The sequence below is a fragment of the Squalius cephalus genome (genome assembly GCF_949319135.1).
Source record: "Squalius cephalus genome assembly, chromosome: 9".
Classification (NCBI taxonomy): domain Eukaryota; kingdom Metazoa; phylum Chordata; class Actinopteri; order Cypriniformes; family Leuciscidae; genus Squalius; species Squalius cephalus.
Window position 1 is genome coordinate 1,478,881 of NC_137130.1, and position 21,120 is coordinate 1,500,000.

At 39.0% G+C, this 21,120-nt stretch overlaps 1 protein-coding gene across 2 annotated transcripts; it reads left to right on the forward strand.

Moving 5' to 3' along the window:
- The first annotated feature begins 443 nt into the window (after positions 1 to 443).
- mxra5b (matrix-remodelling associated 5b) lies at positions 444 to 18,366 on the forward strand. Of its 2 annotated transcripts, none has more exons than XM_079880331.1 (8): positions 444 to 481; positions 583 to 690; positions 1,352 to 1,607; positions 2,723 to 2,852; positions 3,007 to 3,397; positions 4,622 to 8,605; positions 9,310 to 10,210; positions 12,095 to 18,366. In XM_079880331.1, the coding sequence occupies exons 3-8, from the start codon at positions 1,426 to 1,428 to the stop codon at positions 13,998 to 14,000; spliced, it is 7,494 nt and encodes a 2,497-aa protein (XP_079736457.1). In that variant the 5' UTR covers positions 444 to 481; positions 583 to 690; positions 1,352 to 1,425; the 3' UTR covers positions 14,001 to 18,366. The 2 variants fall into 2 exon arrangements, with proteins under 2 accessions (XP_079736457.1, XP_079736456.1); XM_079880330.1 differs by having other exon boundaries at positions 1,383 to 1,607.
- The last annotated feature ends 2,754 nt before the right edge of the window (positions 18,367 to 21,120 follow it).

Below are 21,120 nucleotides of genomic sequence, written 5' to 3' on the forward strand. Positions count from 1 at the left end.
CGTGATATAAAGTCAGAATTGCGTGATAGCCGCAATTGTGAATAATAGTCAGAATTGGGTGATATAAAGTCAGAATTGAGAGAAAAAAGTCAGAATTGCGTGTTACTGTTTTTGGCGTTCTACATAGTAGGAAAGTATTCGATATTGGACACAACGTTAGTGTGAAGAACATTTGCACAACTTTTTCCCACTATAAAGAACCTTTAGTGGTTCCATGGTTGTTCTTCATGGAATCATCAATGCTAATAAAGAACCTTCATTGTTATTAATAGTGTAGCAAACGCAGTACTTTGTTGTTTTGACCCAGTGGATTAAACCGAGCAGCTGCGACTGGCCGGTTTCAAAGGAGGGCAAATAATCTGAGGGGTTTTTCTCTTTAGCCCCTCCTCACTCAAGCTTGGGTTTCACAATCTCTTTCTCCAGCTCGACTCACAGTTCCTGTGCAGACGGTGAAGCACCTACGACTGGAGCCTCATGGAGGGTATTTATCATATGAGCCTTTGAATAAGAAACCCATATTTCTCTGCTTTTATATTCTGCTCTTTTTTTATTTTTATTCTATTGGCTGTTGCATTTGTCAAGTATGAAAACCTGGTGAACATCTAAAAAAGGATGCTGTGATATAATGGTGCATTTTATGAGGAGCTGATCTACTTTAAGGAAATGAAGGCTCGAAAAGTGAACTTTAAGGTGAGTTTCATTTTATTTAAGAATCTGAAAACTTCATAACTTTATACATATATTAAACTTGTAATGTTATTCTTTTGGTTTTGTTCTTGTGCTGCATATAGAAAACATGTATATTTAGAAGTAAAATGCTACTCTTGATTTGCTTACTCTGAACTATATATATATATATATATAGTTCAGATGCAAAAGCCTCTAAGTGCCATCTGAAATTTTCTTCTAGAATGATCATTTTTTATCAAGCTTGTATATTTAAGTTCAATAATTTCACTTAAATGACAATGCAAATTACCTATTAATGGTCATTTAAGTGAAATTACTGAACTTAATAATACAAGCTTTATAAAAATGATCATTCTAGAAGCAAATTTCAGATGGCACTTAGAGGCTTTTGCATCTGAACTCTTCATATATATATTGAGAACTTTCTTCATGCATTCATCATTTAACATTGACTGTTGGGCTGCTATTTGTCTTCATGCTTGCTTAGTTTAATTCCTGAAGAAATTGATTTTAATTGAGTTTGGACATATCCTTAAGGATAGCAAAAAAGGAATTTGATTATAATTTGGAACTAATCCAGATCTCATGGAGGAATCAAACATGAAAAAATGAGCTTAAAATGTTCAGTTTATCCAGCAGGATCACATATTTGATTCCATAGATGTAATTTATGTTGGCTGTGTGTGTGTCAGTGATCGAGGAACGTGAAAGCTTCAGAATAACCTCCCGTTGATCATGGGCTCCTCGTGCGTCGGGCTGATGCTGATGCTGATGTCGCTGGTCAGTCTTCCGGGCTCCAGTGGTGTGTGTCCTCGTCAGTGCGCGTGTTCGGTGTCCGCTGAGGTTCACTGCACCTTCCGTGCGCTCGCCACCGTGCCCGCCGGCATCTCCAAACAAGTTCTGCGCATTAATTTCGGGTAAATCACTTCTAATCATGTTCTTTAGTGTAATGCATGGCAGGTTTGTGTTACGATCATATATCTGACTATTATTGACCAGGAAACATTATACAGTTCATAAAACTCTTTGATATGTTATATAGAGTAAGTTGTCAAAATGGAACCAGCCTAATATAGTCTTTATACCCCTGGTTTCACAGACAGGGCTTAAGACTAGTCCTAGACTAAAATGTAAGTCTGAGCTGTTTCCACTGAAATAAACTTGCACTGACTGATCTTAAAAATATATCAGTGCCTTTTTAGTTTTAAGATGCACATCGGTAATGTTTTTTTCTAAGCATGTTTATAAAAATTACTTATATGTCCTAATTGATCTATGGTCTAATCCTGGCTTAGTCTAAGCCCTGTCTGTGAAACCGGGCCATAGTTTATTATAATATAGCTAAAATAGTTTAAAAATTTTTAATATTTTAAATAGATTTTAGAACTCACAATTGCAAGTTTATATCTCACAATTCTGAGAAAAACAGTCAGTATTCTGAGATATAAACTCGCAATTGTGAGAAAAAAGTTATTTTTTTCTCTTTGAATAAAGTATATCAAGATAAAAAGTTGCAATTACCTTTTTTTTGTTTTTATTGCTTGGCAGAAACAAGCTTCCAAAGTTTGGGGATAGAATTTGAATTTGAAATCAACAAATAAAATCATTGCTAGAGAGACAACAATTATTTACATCATGTGACTTTTGACTTAAAACCTTGCTGAATTACTAAAATATAGACCTTGAAACAACTTATCCATCCATACGTGTGCATAAAAACAGAGCATTTTTGGTTATAATATAACTTCAGCGTAAAGAAATAACCCATGTTTGGAAGCTTGTTTCTGCCACAGAATAAAATAAAATAAAATGTTATTTCAAGGTTTTTATTCTCACAGTTGTGTAATTGTGAATTTATAACTCACAATTCTGACATTCTCTCTCACAATGGTGAGTTATAAACTTGTAATTGTGAGAAGAAATGGTTGCAATTACCTTTTAGTCTGTGGCAGAAACAAGCTTCCATGCTGATGATTAAATACAACTTAATTTTGAAAATATGATTGATAACTATGCTTTTACTATTTAACAGGTTTAACGCTATAAATCACATCACAGACGTCTCTTTTGGTGGCCTTCGAAAGCTGGAGCTCCTGATGATGCACGGCAACAATGTGCAGAAGATATCAGATGGTGCTTTTCAGGATCTCGTTTCCTTGCAGGTAAAAGCACATTAGCACTTAATTTAGTTCTAATTCATTAGTAAATTTACTCTAGTTTGACTGGTGAATGTAAAAGTATGCACTTCGGTTGCTCACAGGACATACTGGCTTGGTATTTTGTCATAATAAGTGAGTGAATGTGTATTTCCTGCAGGTTTTAAAAATGAGCTACAACAAACTGAGAGTCATTACTGGGCACACCTTCACTGGTTTGACGGGCCTTATTAGGCTTCATCTGGACCACAACCACATAGAGTTCATCCACCCGGATGCGTTCAGAGGGATGACGTCGCTCCGTTTGCTCCACCTAGAGGCCAACCATCTGCAAAAGCTCCATCATGCTACTTTCAGCACCTTCTCACTGCTCCAGCGTTTCCCCGTGTCCAGCCTGAAGCATCTGTATCTCTCCGACAACCTCCTGCGCACACTACCCAGAAACATGCTGGAGAACATGCCTCAGCTGGAGAACCTCTTCTTATGTGGAAACCCGTGGAGCTGCGACTGCCGGATGAGCTGGTTACAGGATTGGAGCGCACGAAATTCAGGTAAATCATCTGTTTCCAAGTGCTTCAGATGTTCACGCTGTTATCAAATACATTTGGATTTCCTGAAGAAAATCTGAGTGTTTGTGCAGCAGAAGAAGAATAATGTTAGAGATTAAGGTCAGTTCAGGTTGTAGTCTTTGTTTATGTGTAAAGAAAATGCTTACAATTACAATTTAGTATGATCAGAATTGATCATTTTTTAAAAATGTTGCATTTTATATGCTGAACATTCTATGAATGTAAGCAGGGCCTAAAATATGTACCAGCCATAAATATTTTTTACCAGCCATGAAAAACGGGCTTAATGACACCAAATGTTTAGATACCAGTGAACATTCACAGTTCTCTAGTCCAATTTTGATTCCACAGCTAAAACTACTAGCCTAACTAATATAAATTTAAAACATTATTACAGACAAGTAAACAGTCAGTAATAAAATAAGAAAAAATAATCCTATAACAAGCAAAAGAACAAATAAATACAATATAACAAAGATACAAATGAAATAAACAGTGCTTTTCAGCTTTTTCAGGTAGATTTGACAGCAGTTTCCAGTTACAGGAATTTAATAAAGCAAGAAAATGTCAAATAACACTGCATAGTCTTCACTGTAATCATTCACAAGAGCAGTGAGATTTTGTTTCTTTGTCCTTTGTTGTTTAACATTAAAAACACAGATAGCAGCAGGAATATTAGGTGGATTTCTGGCAAATTGCTTCAGATGTTTGCGCACATTCCACACGGCACGCGAGTAACGAAATGAGCTCCCTTTCGTGTTTTATTGAACTTGAATATTTAAATGATCAAGGCTCAAACTTTCGTGATGATGCAGCGCTGGCTCATCAACTATCCCAAGCATCATTCACGTTTGTATGCATTCACGCATTGTTAGAATTCATAAAAGTGTTACCAGCGAGTGACACCGTTTCATATACTCACCAATTTTTATCACATTTGGCACTTACCGAGTGTTAATTTAAGGCCCTGAATGTAAGTCAAAGGAGGATTTTAAACAAAAAAATCAGAGCTGAATTAATTGCAGAAGTTTAGTACTGAGGGTTAGAATACATTTTAATGCATTTTTCACTATTTAAATTGTTACAAAGCAGCAAGTGAGAAAGCATAAAAAGCTTTATAAGCATAAAAAAAGTATCTGCTATTTAGGTCTATGAGTGAAGTACAAATTCCATCTTCTAATGTCTGGATTTGTTTCCTTTTCCAAGGGGTGATGAAATGCAAGAAGGACAGAACATTTGTCAGCGGTCAGCTATGTCCACTGTGCTCGTTTCCTAAACACCTTAAAGGACAAGACATCTCAGATCTTAAAGAGTTCATCTGCTCTGGACCAGCTATCAGCTCTCCAGGAAAAACCATCTTACATGAGGACAACATCAGTGAACTTCTGCCCATCGACAGGATCAAACCACCTTTCGGAAATGTCTCCTTTGGTTTATCCGACGAGCACGGGACTAAAGTGGACTTGATCTGCCAAATACTTGAACCAAGAGAGGCCACTAAAATCAGCTGGAATTACACTAAATCTCTGCAGATCGCTGCTAACGTGACTTTATTCTTTGATGTGGAGTGTCCCGTGGACAGAGACAGCTATGAAAGCTTTTGGAGGCTTCTTGCTTACTACAGTGAAGTTCCCATGCATCTGCGAAGAGAAATCATGCTGAGCCGAGAGCCGGAGCTGAGCTACAGATACAGACAGGACATTGAAAAGGACTCCTACTTTTACACTGGTGTCCGAGCTAATGTTTTAACCCATCCACCTTGGCTCATGCAGTCCTTCATGAACATCAAGTTAAACAGGCCTTACTCCTCCTCCAAAAGTGTGAGACTCATTCTTAATACTCATTTGACAACCACCACAGACAAGGAGCTCGTCAGATCTTGGGTCATGATTGAAGATGATAATAAAACCCAGACGAGCTTCAGTTCTGTTGTCGGTGGTATGATTGAAATGGACTGCCGTGTGCAAAGCTCTGGAAATGCAGCCGTTCAATGGATGATGCCCGATGGGTCGAAGATTAAAGCTGGATTTAGCTCGACCGGCAACAGAGTGACCGTCTCTAGAAGCGGCAAGCTTCACGTTAAATCCGTCGAGCACAGAGACTCTGGCGTTTATTACTGCATTGCTGAGATTGCAGGAGATATCGATGTTCTGCCTTTCCGCTTATCAGTTATGGAGTCTTCAAGCCCACTTCCAGGTCAAGAGGTTGGAAATGCTTTAAGTAAGTTTGTTGGCGAATCTGCTTCTTTGCCCTGTCTTACTACGGCAACACCAGATGCGGTGGTGAATTGGATATTTCCAGATGGCAGTGTACTGAATGCCAACGCAAATACATCCAAGGCTTCAGTCTTTTCCAACGGGACTTTGTTCCTTCCTCATAGTCAGCTTAACAACAATGGATATTACAAATGTGTCGCCATGAACCAGCATGGTGTGGATGTACTGGCTACTAAACTAACTGTCATGAGACGGAGAGTAATTCAGCCACTGCGACAGTATCCCGTTAGACCTCAGTCGGCTGCGGGAGTGTCCACTAAGGTAAAAGCCTTTTTGGAAGATGTGGAAGATGCTTCTGGAGATGGTTCTGAAACTCAAGAGAGAAAAGAACCAAACAGAAGCTTTATTAATCGAAGGAGGGGTCCGAATGCAAGAATACAAGGCAGCTTTCGCCGTAGACGGCCCTTTAGAAAGGGCATGCATGGAGAACCAAAAAGAACTGCCGTCACAAATCAAAGAACTGTTAATGGTAAGAACAAAATAGACCCCCTGGAATGGGCCAAACTTTTGTCCAAAATCCGTGAGAAAACATCTCCAAAAAACTCATCAATTCACATTGTCCAACATGGCACTCCTGAGAAACGTCTACAGATGGGGAATGAAGATCATCCAGGATCGATTGACAACACCGAGAGTTCTTCTGGTGACTCCGGTCTACAGGAGGAATCAAACACTTTCAGCACTCAACACCAAACGGATGTTTACCACACGCATGCAATTACACCTCATATTGAGGGACAAAATTATAACATCTACCAAACGGCACCTCCAGAATTACACACTAGCTCAGACAAAGTGTCTTACATCTCAAATCCCACATCTGGACCTCATTATGTTATGACAGAGGTGAACGTTGCTGAAGGAGGGTATGTGAGTACCATAAGTGCAGAGAATAACCAAGTATACTCCGGGTCTGTCATCAAACCGATGTCTGAGACAGAAAATGAACTTAATTTCTCCGGAAAGACTGGTGTGCAGTCGCAGATTGGGGGGTTTGATTCCGGACAGCTTGAAAGCACTTCCTTTTCTACCACGTCAACCGGCAGCATTAGCCCGACAAGTTCAACACAATCGAGAACAAAAGACCACTGGAGCTCCAGGCGAAGATTTGGAGGCAGACGACGAATAAAATTCAGAAGGCCACTGCCAAACCTTGCTAAAAGAAGACCTTGGGTAACATCTACAGCTGCAGGAGTTCATGTACCAACTGTAACGTTGAAAACAGATCCCAGAAAGCCAGCTGAAGACACAATGATCCATCCAGCTACTACAACGACTGCTCACATTGACTCCACATCTCCAGCTGAAAGCACGTCAATCCATCCAACTATCCCAGTAACTGCTAGTATGTCTGAATATCCGAGCACTACCCACATATTCCCCACAACCCTATCTGAAGGCACGTCAGTCCATCCATCTACTTCTCACTTGTATCCTACAGTGCAGAGAGAATTAACAAATGCCATTGAGGAAATTGCAATCTCCCTCCCGGTTGAGAAAACTGGTCCAGAAATCCACAAAGTAAAGGCAAGTAATTTCCTCCAAATTCAGGAGATGACAAGCTCTACATCTCACCTCATGAGCACAACATCAGCGACAGTGTCTGGGGTTTCGGGGCTGGAAAATAAAGACATTAGTTCTTTAGAGGAGGAAGAGGATGGAAGCATTGCATCCGCCGAGGAGATGGATGAGTACATGGTTCCCATGAGTGTGGCTCCAACATCTCGATATGGCACTGAAACTGTCCCGATGACAACTGCTCGGCAAGAGTTCACAAGCACGCTTTCAACAGCGTTACCAAAAGCCAACACAGAGATTGATCTAACAGAGATCAGCTTTACGTTGGACGCAGATGGGCTGGATTTCTTGAACTTACCCGAATCACACTTTAGAGATGATCTAAGAGAGAACGATACATTGGAAGCAACTAGTACAAAAGAAAATGTTACTTCCATAGAAGAATCTATTATCACCTCCATTCCACAAACCCAAGACCACTCACTTTCACAACCACATCCAAACTTTAAAGAAAAAGAATCAGTTTACAACAAGATATCTTTTTCCTCAACACCAGAGACTCCTACAGAATCCTTTGGGACACAAATCGAGTCTTTAGCTACAAGTTCACAAATGCCAACTTATACTACTCGCAGTAAAACCAATGTGATAAAGTTCTTACAACCAAACTTGATTTCTAATGAAGACCAAAGGGAAAGGTTAGTCAATGAACTCGATGAACCCACAACATCACTGAATACTTCACCCACAATTACATTTCCAGCAACTACAGTCATGATTCCCATTACAACCCAACTTACTAGAATAATATCACCATCTACTACACTGTCGACAACATCCATATTATATTCTACTACTACTACTACTACTACTACACCTGCTCTAAAGTTAACCCCCAGTTATCTCATACCGGACAACAGAATCCCATTTTATTCAAGAAATCCTGGAACAAACTACATAGATTCCAGGCACAGGGAAAGAATTCCCAGCACTAATCACAGGTATCCGTACTATCATAATAGAAACCCATCTGTCAATATGAGACCCAGTATTCTCAGAACACTGTCCACGACCACCTCATCTGTGGATTTAAACTCTGTCAACAACATCAAATCAACTACAGCACCAAAAATATTGACAGCAACTGACTCGAGTCCCACAACTACATCAAGCACCACACAGCCAAACAACCAGATTCCTCAATCAGTAAACAGACAGTCGAGTGCAGTTCTTTCATCTCAAGGATCACAAACTCTTCCCGTCCTGCAAATGAGACCCAGAATCACTGCTGCCAAACTGCACACAGTCACTGTGAATGCTGGGACAGATGTGCAGTTACCATGTGATTCTGTGGGGGAGCCGAAGCCCTTCCTGACCTGGACCAAAGTCTCCACAGGTAACACTCATATGACAGGATGACATGACAAGTATTCAGAATATAGAGTGTAATTTCAATGCAAAAACCAAAAGTGATCTTGATACTTTGTTTAAAGTTTTAGAACAGTTTCCCAAAAGTTAAATGTGTTTTTTTTTTCTTATAGGTTTCCACGCTTTTGTTTTCTTATTTTTTCGATCTCTCTTTCTTTATATATATATTAGAGACTATGGAGAGATTATAAAAATAAAATGATTTTGTGTTTTATGTGCATATACAGTATATATACACACACACACTCACATATTTGCACCTACAAACACAAAATATACTTTTACACACACACACACACACACACATATACACGTTATATACGTATATATGTTTGTGTGTGCATAAATATATATATATATATATATATATATATACAATTATGTTATTACATTTTAAAGATATGTTATTAATTCAAAAATATATATTAATTAGAATTTGTTATAGAGACTAGGCAGATAAACAAAGTATTGTTGTTTTGTGCAACCTTACTGCCTGTAAATTCATAGTATATGTAAATATTTTTTAATTAATTTGACACTTTTGTTGTCTTCAATCTCTCTCTCTCTCTCTCTCTCTCTCTCTCTCTCTCTCTCTCTCTCTCTCTCTGTATATTTGTAGCAGCTCTTCACAGATGTAAATTAATGAATCCTTCCACATTTCATTTCACCCAGGAGCTGTCATGTCAACCAACACCAGAATCCAGCGTTTTGAAGTCCAGTCCAACGGCACATTTGTCATCCACAGCGTTCAGCTTCAGGACCGCGGGCAGTATCTGTGCAGCGCTCGCAATCTCCACGGCACCGATAAGATGATGGTGACCCTGGTGGTGTCGGCCCACGGGCCCAAGATGACCCTTCCACGTCATCAAGATGTGACGGTGTTCCTAGGAAACAGTGCACTCTTGGAATGCCAAGCACAAGGTCTCCCAATCCCAAACATTAGCTGGGTCCTTCCAAACCGTTCGGTGGTGCGCGGCGTCAGTAACACCGAACAGAAGATCATGCTCTTCGCCAATGGAACGCTTCAAGTCAAGCAAACCAACTACATGGACAAGGGCGTCTACAAATGCATAGCGAGCAACGCCGCCGGAGCCGACATGCTTTCCGTGAGGCTCCAAATTGCAGCGTTGCCTCCCAAGATCCAAGAGCAGCTTTGGGAAAACCACACCGTTTCTGACGGCCAGTCAGCGTTCATTCACTGCACCGCTAAAGGCTCGCCAAGTCCAGCAATCCGATGGGTCACGGTGACCGGCACGCAGCTTCGCCCCTCGCAGTTCATCAACAGCAACTTGTTTGTTTTCCCCAACGGGACGCTGTTTATTCGCAATCCTACGGAGAAGGATTCTGGGAATTATGAATGTGTTGCTGTGAATTCTGTGGGCGTGGTTAAAAGGAGTGTAAATCTGCAGGTGAAGAGGAACTCGACTTCTGCCAGGATCATGTCCGCTTCTGCACACAACACTGATGTCCGATACGGATCTCGACTGAGTCTCGACTGTTCGGCCACTGGAAGCCCCAATCCTAGGATCATCTGGAGGACACCTTCGAAAAAACTGGTTGATGCATATTACAGGTACAGGAATTTGCACATTACCATGTTTTCATTTGGGATTTGTGCTTACAGGGGTCAATTAATGAGGAATCAAGCATGAGTGTTTAGAAACCACTTTAGGATACTTGTATTTCAAGATCCATGATCATTTTGGCCTAATTTGAAGCATATGAGTGGCACAATTCAGTCTGACAATCTGTCACAATCTAATGCCAAGAGGCCTAATGATGAGAATTGAATGATAGTTAAGTTAAATATATAATAACACCCTCAGTTTGAGCACAACAACATGTTGTGACTCATTTCACTTGTAAAGAGGGCATTTATAAGTCTTTAATGCACTGATCCATGATCATTTCAGTCTAATCTGAACAGTTTAAGAGGCACATTTCTAACATTTCACATTTCACAATCTCATGCATACTTTGTAAAGAGGCTGAATGATGCAAATTGAATGATGGGAATGTTAAATAATAAACATAAATAGGCTAATAAAACATTTCACATGCAAAGAGGGCATTTATAAATCTTAAATGCACCGCAGCCAAAAAAATGATTAATTCTCGAAAAGTAAAAGTTAATTGAAACAACAAAAAAGTATTTAAAAAGAATATAAATCTGTTAACCACAGATACTAGATACACACATAATGATTCGTACGGTCTCTGGCCTCTTTGAAATTCTTTTAATTATCTCCATATACGCTGTTGGATACAGAGCATGATTAACATAATAGCAAAACAACATGAAGTGTAATTAATTACAGAGGACAGGCAAATAAGTAGAATATAAATGGATACAGAAGGAAATAAAAACCAACAATGCAGTGTAGCAAAAATGAAACATTAGTTCTGAATTAACAACATTTGTTTGACAGTCGATCATTGGAAACATTGGCACGATGGTCTCTGCTCAGGCTTATATAGAGACTTGATCTCATTAGGGTTCTTGTATAAATTTTTGGTCCTACCACACACTTTTTATTACGTTTGGATAAAACGTAAAAGACCACTACTAAAGCATAGACCATTTTGCATATGTGCCACTGTAGAGATGGAAATAGGCATTGTTTATGTGTAAATGTGAGCGGTTGTTTGCTAAAAATTCGGGTTTTGACATTAGAAATCAAGGATTTCAGAAAGAGTAATGTTTTTTTTATTTTTTTTTAAATATGCTCTTTTTTCCCCCTATGAAATTAAGTTTTGATTTTTTTTTTTATCTTGGATGTAAAAAACAAAACAAGGAAAATGTTATTTTTCACTGGAATGAAGTTTAGAGTTCTTATATCTCAAAAACATAGGGTAAATTTGATTGGTCATGATACTCTGTTTTACTCTGTTACCCTTGAAATAAATCCAAATTTAGTTTTTGAATTTTTAGGAAAAATTAATGTTATATATCTTTAGTTTTATAAAAATTTTGAATAACTCGAGTAAGTTTTTGCCATGACAGTAATGCAAATTGTTCCTCTAAAAGGAAGTATGATTTCGAAAAAAACAATTTTTTATTGTACATTGTACTCTTTAATATATATAATCCCTAAAGATCATCAATGAAAATGTGATTCCTCCAATTATATGAGCCCTTTAATAAATAATACATACTAGTATCAACATGTAACCTCTCTATTTTCCCCCCATATATTTTATTGGATACAGCGTTCAAATAATATTTGCAACATAAAACAATATAAGTCTCCATTTTGTGTTTTCAGAATGAACAATTCTTCAAAACAAATGTCCTTTTGTGGTTTCATCCCATATAATTTCCCTAACAGAAAGCTGGTTCACATAATTCATCAGTGGTTTCCAATGAGAATAAAATTTATCAGTAGAGCCTCTGAGAGTAAACTTTATCTTCTCAAGTTTTAAGAAACATGTAACCTCTCTTTATGTCTTGTTTCAGCTTTGATCGCAGAACGAAAGTGTTCGCTAACGGCACCCTCACCATCACGTCAGTGACCGAGAACGATGAGGGCGACTATCTCTGTGTGGCCAGAAACAAAATGGGCGACGACTATGTTCTCCTTAAAGTCAACGTGATGATGAAAGCCGCTAAAATCGACCACAAGTCCCTGAGCGATCGCAAGGTGTCGTACGGAGGAGAGCTGAAAGTGGACTGCGTCGCTTCGGGTTTTCCCAATCCAGAGATCACGTGGAGTCTTCCCGACGGTACCATGGTGAACAGCATCCCACAGTCCCACGATAACTCGATCCGCACCAAGAGATACGTAATGTTCGACAATGGCACGTTGTATTTAAACGAAGTGGGAATGAAAGAGGAAGGCGACTACACGTGCTATGCCGAGAATCGGATTGGGAAAGATGAAATGAAGGTTCATATCAAGGTCTTGGCGGATGCTCCGATCATCCGAAACAATGCTTACAGCGTAATCAAAGTTCCTTACGGAGAAACAGGCGTCCTCAACTGCAGCGCCAAAGGAGAACCGATTCCCAGAATCACATGGACGTCTCCGGATCAACGCGTCATAGCGCCAGTATCCGAAAACTACCAGGTCTCCAACGATGGCACTTTACACATTCAGAAAATCCAAAGGTTTCACACTGGAAATTATACTTGCTCCGCCAGGAATGTTGTGGGAATGGACAAGAAAGTCGTTTATGTTGAAGTCCTTGTGTCGTCGCCGGTCATCAACGGATCCGAGAGTCCCGGGATCATCCGTAAAACTGTTGTGAAGGATCAGCATGTGCTTTTAGACTGCAAAGCAAATGGGAACCCAGTTCCAAAGATCATGTGGGTGTTTCCCAACAATGTTGTGTTTCCCGCGCCGTACTACGGCTCACGGATCACGGTCCACCTCAACGGATCACTGGACATCCATGCGGCGCGGATAAGCGATTCTTCTACGTTGCTTTGCATCGCTCGCAATGAAGTTGGAGAAACCAAACTCAAAGTTCAACTTGAGGTGACCGAGGATGTTGAAAAGCCACGGTTGAGAAGTCTTCCCACAGAGTCCGTCTCGCTCACCAGTGGGAAACCATTGAGTCTAAACTGTTCAATAGAAGGAAAACCGACTCCGGAGATCACATGGATTCTCCCTAACGGGACTTCTCTTCTCAAGGGAACCAGCATTTTCCGTTTCAATCACCGGTTTGATGGAACGCTGGTCATTCGAGAGCCGACGGTTTCTGAGGTGGGCCGATATCGGTGCGTTGGGCGAAACAGCGCTGGATACGTCGAGCGGATTGTGACGTTAGAGCCCGACAGAAAACCAGACATCGTAAAACAATACAGCACACTCGTTAGCATCATAAACGGTGAGAATCTGCAGCTTAACTGTATGTCCGCCGGTTATCCGTCGTCTAAACTCACGTGGACTTTACCGAACGGAGTTGTCCTAACAAGGCCACAGGCCACAGGTCGTTACGCTGTTTTGAATAACGGCACTTTATCCGTACAAAGGACATCTGTGTATGACAGGGGAATGTACGTCTGCCAGACTGTCAGTGAATTTGGATCTTCCAGTCTGTCGGTTTCGGTGATCGTAATCGCGTATCCTCCGCGAATAACCAGAGGACCCGCGCCGGTAACCTACGCCCGTCCCGGTGTAGCGGTTCAGCTGAACTGCATGCCTCTCGCCACACCGAAGGCCGAGGTGGTTTGGGAAATGCCTGACGGTCTTCAACTGAAGGTCGGCGTCCAGCCGCGTCTTTACGGAAACAAGTATCTCCATCCGCAGGGTTCCCTGGTCATACAAAACCCTTCCGGGAAAGACAACGGCGTCTATAAGTGCACCGCCAAGAACGTGGTGGGAAGCGACAGCCGATCAACATACGTCTACGTGTTTTGATCAAGCGACTGTCTCTCTCTTGAATCCAACACTGAAGTGACTTAAACTGCAGTTCATCGACTGGCCACTAGAGACCGGCTGCAAAAGAGAGTCAATCCCATGTTAAAATGCCCAACTTTACAGCAGAAAAAAACGTGTTTACAGTCTGGTACAAAAAGTGGGTTTGGTCTATATAGCTAATTTTGCCCTTCATGACGACTGTGAGGGGGGTGAATATTTTTATAACTCATCCGTTTAAATTATATTAAGCCTTAAAGTTCTGCATAATTAAGGGTGTGGCCACTTGAGTGACAGGTGGATTGCCGCTGATGTCACTACTAGCCGCCTGTCTGCCGTCTGTTAGCGTCACGTCACCTCAGCTAATCCGCCTCGCTGCACATTTCCGTTTATCCGGGAGTGACGCAGCCAAGATGGCGTCGGCCGGCTCCACTTTGGGCTTCAAAAAGGCTCTTCAGAAACCCACGGGTGACGTCACGAACACTATGTCTATATTTTTTTTACGGTCTATGGTTTTAATACAAACTAACTTTACAGACTTGCCCGAAGAACTGCCTTAGAGAGTGTATGTGCTGTTTATACAAAAAAAATATATATTTTGGAAACACAATATGTGTTTTGAACACTTTCTACTGACCATCTTGTAAATATGAAAACGTGATTATTAATCCATGAAGCAAGCAAGTTGGTTACGTTAATGGATATATTCTTGGGAATTGAACTGACAGTCAATCGGAAATTGAATTCTCTGCAAACTTCACCAATTTCTACACATGCTTGTTTGTTAATTTAATGTTTTGGCTATTTTGATTGTGGTTTTATTCATCAATAAGAGCCATTTAGCACATTTTACCATGATTAAATTCATTGATATATCTTTACAATAAGGTCCTAATTAATGCATTAACTAACATTAACTATTTGTTACATTAACTAACATTGTTTGGTGAAATACATTTGTTGCAATTTTAATCAATCTTTGTTAAATACAACTGGTTATTGATGTTAGCTCAGGTCTATTAAATAATATCTATTTAACAATGGATTCATAGCCTAAATGTTGAATTAACATTAACTAAGATTAATGCATGAGTTAGTTTAACATTTACTAGTACATTATTCAAATCAAAAGTTACATCTGTTAATATTATTTAATGTGTCTGAGATAACATAAACTAACAATGAACAGTTGTTTTTATTAACTAACGCTAACAAAGATGAATAAATACTGTAACGAGTATATTACAGATTGTTAGTTGATGTTAATTAATGCATAAACTATCATTGACTAAAGGATGCATTTACTATTTCGCCTCCGTTTAGCAGATGCTTTTAACCGAAGCATTAGTGACAGAGATTACTTATGTGGGGAAAATGCAATAGCGAACCAGCATTCAGTCCTTTTCTCTTTCAGACAGTCAGAATTCTTACTAATAATATTTGCTTGTTGTTGGTACGGCTGTGTCTCAAAAGCAGCGAATCTCTTCAGTGTCTGCTGACTTACATGGGCATCTCGACTAACATTTGCATTTATGTATTTTTGACGCAAACTTTTGATCTAAAACGTTTCCAATAGAGAAACAACGGCAATTGGACACAGAGCAAACAATATTCAAAGTGCACAATGTCAAGTTTATTAGAAAGTTAGATTGCTACACTGCACAAAAACGGAAAAACTGAAAAAATCTATATAATTTTTTTTTTTTTTTTGTACAAATTACAAAACATTCTTAAATTAAGATACATTAATTGGAGAAGCAAAATGACTGAAGATATTAAGTCTTGTTTTCTAAAAAAAAAAAACAATAAAAAAAAAAAAAAAAAAAAAATTAAGTGAGTTTATGCTTAACACAAGAAACATTATCTGCCAGTGTGGTCAATTTTTTTTATTTAATTCAAAGGAAAAACAAGATTATTTTTCAGCACCCTAGCAATCACCCGAGTAACCTTGCTACCTCATAGCGACACCCTAGCAACCACCCCGGTAACCTAGCAACACCCTAAAAACTATTTGTCTGAGAGACTTAAAACCTTCAAATTAATCTCTCTCTCTCTCTCTCTGTCTCTCTCTATCTCACTCTATCTCTAGCAGAGGTGGACGAAGTACACAACTTCCTTACTTGAGTGAAAGTACAGATACTACTGGTCAAATATTACTCCGTTACAAGTAAAAGTTGTAAAGACCTATTTTTACTTAAGTAAAAGTACAGAACTACTCGTTTTTAAAAATACTTGAGTATCAAAAGTAAAAAGTAAATGTCAATGCATTGTTTTATTATTGTTGCATTGTTGTATGTAATACTTAAAGTACCGTATGCCTCTGAATCTATGCCTGCATACCTACCCTCATATCAATATCAAATTTATTTCTAGAACACAGTTCAGTAGTGGGATTGAATGTGAGATTGAATTGAAGGATGAATAAGTGCACTCAATAACGTCCACAATGGTTTCGGACACCCAAATGGCTGTTCCCTCAAATATTGCCCTATTTAAAGTTTTTTGGCTTTTAGTATGAATATGTTAGCCTTACTGTTATCTATAAGCTAGTGTGCTCCAAAAAAAGTGACAAAATTCGCATTTAGAAGACCATACCCAACGCTGAAAATGAAAATCAGGTTTATTTCAGAATCCAATGTCAGATTGACGTTGATCTCCAACGTTGGACAGACGTTGTATTGTGGTTGAAAATGAAAATCGGGTTGACGTCAGAAACCAACATCAGTCGGGTTCTGACGTCAACCCGACTTTTATTTTCAATCAATATCCAACGTCAATCTGACGTTGTGTTCTGATGTCAATCAGAACTTTCATTTCCAACCAAAATGCAGCCCCTGCAACCAAAATCATCCACTGACTAATGTTACTTTCTACTCAAGGACCTTGACAGAATTGTAGTGGAGTAAAAAGTATGATATTTGTCTTTCAAATGTAGTGAAGTTAAAGTAAAAAGTTTCCAGAAAAAAATAATACTCAAGTAAAGTACAGATACTTAAAAAGTGTACTTAAGTACAGTACTCAAGTAAATGTACTTTGTTACTGTCCACCTCTGATCTCTAGCTCTCTCGCTCTCTCTCTACTGTATCTCACTCTATCTCTAGCTCTCTAGCTCTATCTCGCTCTCTCTCTATCTCACTCTATCTCTAGCTCTCTAGCTCTATCTCGCTCTCTCTCTATCTCACTCTATCTCTAGCTCTCTAGCTCTATCTCGCTCTCTCTCTATCTCGCTCTCTCTCGCTCTCTCTCTATCTCGCTCTCTCTATCTCGCTCTATCTCTCGCTCTATCTCTATCTCGCTCTCTCTCTATCTCACTCTATCTCTATCTCGCTCTCTCTCTCTCTCTCTCTCTCTCTCTCTCTCTCTCTCTCTCTCTCTCTCTCTCTCTCGCTATTTCACACTTCAAGCTTTTACAATTACTTCAATCTTTCAGGCTTTCTCAAGCTAACATTAAAGTTTGTTCACACACTTATATAAACTCAGTCATGTTGCTTCTCCAGTAAATGTATCTTGATTTAAGAAAGTTTAGATATTTGTGCTGGAAACAGGACAGAAACACTGAGGAAGAACATCCTCAAATCATCATCCTCTGCGTGTAAAGTGAACCTAATCGCTTCGAGAGAGCGAGAAATACAGACGCTCTTTCTTCAGCTTCTGTACATGAGTGACAGCAGTTTAATATTAACATGTTGCTAATATTAAGTGCAATTACACATTATTATTCTTATTCTTATGAAACTTATTGGTGCTTTTCAGTATTGTAAATATTTTCTGATCATTGTTTGTCATCTTGGAAATGTTTTTCTAGGCTTGGCACAATGCATTCTGGACTTTATGCAATATGTTTGTCCAAAGATGAGGAGAGAGATTCGCATGACTTCTCCAGAAACAGTCTCTTTATCAGGTTTAGAGACGCAGCTCGATGAGGCTCGACTAACAAGAGAATAAAGTGATAATGTTTATCAGATTTAATCAGGGAAGACTAACAGTGCACATTATTGTTGAGCCATTTCGTCGTTCTTCTTCTGCACTGAAAAACTAAATTGGTGTAGAAACAATTTTCACTCACAGTAAATGTCACAAACAATTACAAAGGAAAGGGAATTAAATGAGAAATTTTGAAGTAGAAAAACTGAAAACGTTTTTTCTTGTAAAACGAACTCCAATAATCTTTGGTTTATTTACAATTTTTTTTTTTTTTTACAGTATGAGGTAAATAATGTAAATGGCAATTTACAGCTTGTCTTTAGTAGAAACTGTGGTGAAATAAAGTTAAGACTGAATATTGTTCACATAAAAAAGTCTTTATTTAGATATGTTTATGCCGACTTTGTGTATCATCTCTCTTTTATTTTAATAAATTATTTGTCCACATTATAACTGAATGAACATTTTTATTATTTATAAACACAGTCTTGGTAATTGATTGGCCTCATTTTCAATAAATACTGAATATATATATTTTTTATACTTCTTTGGTAACTAGTATAATAGTGGTACTTTGTACAAAAAATTATTTACTCAAATTACTTAGTTTAAAGCTAATTTTAGCATGTTATGAGGTAAATAAGTAAACTTACTGTATATCATTGTTGTCAGATTGTTGGTCTGAAAGTCGCATATTAAGTCTGATATACTGCATTATACACTGCAAAAAATTATGTTCTTCCTCAGTATTTCTGTCTTGTTTTCCAGCACATATATCTAAACATTCTTAAATCAAGACACATTTACTGGAGAAGCAAAATTAATGAAGATATTAAGACTTATTTAATGAAAAATGGATCTTAATTAAGTGAGTTGAAGCTTAAAACAAGAAAAAAATGTCTGCCAGTGGAGTCAGAAAATAAATCGTTTTCCCTTATTATTTTTCTGAGTCCGTTTGCAGATTTTTGTTCTTGTTTTAAGCACAAACTCACTTCATTTTGAAAATTTTTTCAGCATACAAGACTTGAGATCTATCTAAATGTGTCTTGATTTAAGAATGTTTTCGATATTTGTGCTGGAAAACGAGACAGAAACACTGAGGATGTTTTACGACTTCCACCAGTTCATGTTTTTAGTCATTTTCTGTAAAGAATTACACATTTTTGTCAGAACCTGCTGAATTTCCTTGTATTTCACATGAATTCTGAGTTATTTCCAGATGCCTGAAACTGAGGAAGGATGAGGAAGCAAAACCTGGCAGAACCTTGATTTGTACAGTGAAACGCTCCTCGGTTTTGACCTATTCCCAGAGGCATTTATATTAATATTGAATGATTTACACATGGCCACTCGAGCAAAGCTGACCTTGACTTGAAGAAATAGCGTTGACAACAGTCGTTGCAGGGTTTATATTGGTATATCAGTTCCATATGTACAGCCATAAAACAAACATTTGCTAAAAACTAATTGGATTATTTACATATCACAATATAATAAGCAGTGCATGAGAGAAATGGCCTCAGATCTCTCACAGGGGATTTGAATCATATTTATTCACACTGTAGAGCATCACTTTCACACTGCAAATGATGTTCTTCCTCAGTGTTTCTGTCTCGTTTTCCAGCACAAATATCTAAACATTCTTAAATCAAGACACATTTACTGGAGAAGAAACAATGACTGAAGATATTAAGACTTGTTTTCTGACAAAAATCATCGCTTAACCCTCTGGTGCTAAAAATCTAAAAATGACCCATTATTTTTTTTTTAAAGAAATGAATCTACTATATTTTAGTTCGATAATGAGTTTTATTGAATATTTTGAAATATTTTTAAATTGAATTATATTTATGCAGTAAAAATGCACAAAAATACTATTTGAAATTTTCCAAAACACGTTTTACTCTAAAATTGTGAAAAAAGAAAAGAAAAATCAAAGCCATAATTCTTAACAAGCTGCGTTTAAAATGTGAGTATCTCAAATAGCTAAAAAAAGAGCGTTCAGTATTTTGTTTGGCTGCAGTAAAAGCAAAATTAATTTCCCATTCATTTCCATTTTTTACCCTAAACAGCACAAGTGTGATTGTTTTTTTCAGGACCATTTAACGTGTGTGTGTGTGTGTGTGTGTGTGTGTGAGTCTCTGTGATTCTGTGTGAGTGTGTGTGTGTGTGTGTGTGTGTGTGTGTGTGTGTGTCTGTGTGAGTCTGAGTCTGAGTCTGGTGTGTGTGAGTGTGAGTCTGTGTGTGTGTGTGTGTGTGTGTGTGTGTGTGTGTGTGTGTGTGTGTGTGTGTGTGTGTGTGTGTGTGTGTGTGTGTGTGTGTGTGTGTGAGTCTCTGTGATTCTGTGTGAGTGTGAGTGTGAGTGTGAGTGTGTGTGTGTGTGTGTGTGTGTGTGTGTGTGTGAGTCTCTGTGATTCCGTGTGAGTGTGAGTGAGAGTCTGAGTCTGTTGTGTGTGTGTGTGTGTGTCTGAGTCTGTGTGATTCTGTGTGAGTCTGTGTGAGACTGTGTGAGTTTGTGTGTGTGTGTGTGTGTGTGTGTGTGTGTGTGTGAGTGAGTGAGTCTCTGTGATTCTGTGTGAGTGAGAGTCTGAGTCTTGTGTGTGTGTGTGTGTGTGTGTGTGTGTGTGTCTGAGTCTGTGTGAGTTTGTGTGTGTGTGTGTGTGTGTGTGTCTGTCTGAGTCTGGTGTGTGTGTGTGTGTGTGTGTGTGTGTGTGTGTGTGTGTGTGTGTGTGTGTGTGTGTGTTGAGTCTGTGTGTGTGTCAGTGTGTGAGTGTGTGTGTGTGTGTGTGTGTGTGTGAGTTTGTGTGCGAGTGTGAGTGTGCGCGTGTGTCTGACTGTGTGTCAGTCTGTGTGAGTGTGTGAGTCTGAGTGAGTGTGTGTGTGCACGTGTGTGTCAGTCTGTTTGAGTGACTGTGTGTCAGTCTGTGTGAGTGAGTGTGTGAGTGTGTGTGAGTCTGTGTGTGTGTGTGAGTCTGTGAGTTTGTGTGCGAGTTTGAGTGTGTGCGTGTGTCTGACTGTGTGTCAGTCTGTGTGAGTCTGAGTGAGTGTGTGTGTGCACGTGTGTGTCAGTCTGTTTGAGTGACTGTGTGTCAGTCTGTGTGAGTGTCTGAGTGTGTGTGTGTGTGTGTGTGTGTGTGTGTGTGTGTGTGTGTGTGAGTCTGTGTGAGTTTGTGTGCGAGTGTGAGTGTGCGCGTGTGTC

Coding starts and splice junctions, on each gene's coding strand:
- mxra5b (XM_079880331.1), top strand. CDS start 1,426: ATGGGCTCCTCGTGCGTCGGGCTGATGCTGATGCTGATGTCGCTGGTC. Junction 1,608..2,722: donor GTTCTGCGCATTAATTTCGG/GTAAATCACTTC, acceptor ACTATTTAACAG/GTTTAACGCTATAAATCACA. Junction 8,606..9,309: donor CTGGACCAAAGTCTCCACAG/GTAACACTCATA, acceptor CATTTCACCCAG/GAGCTGTCATGTCAACCAAC.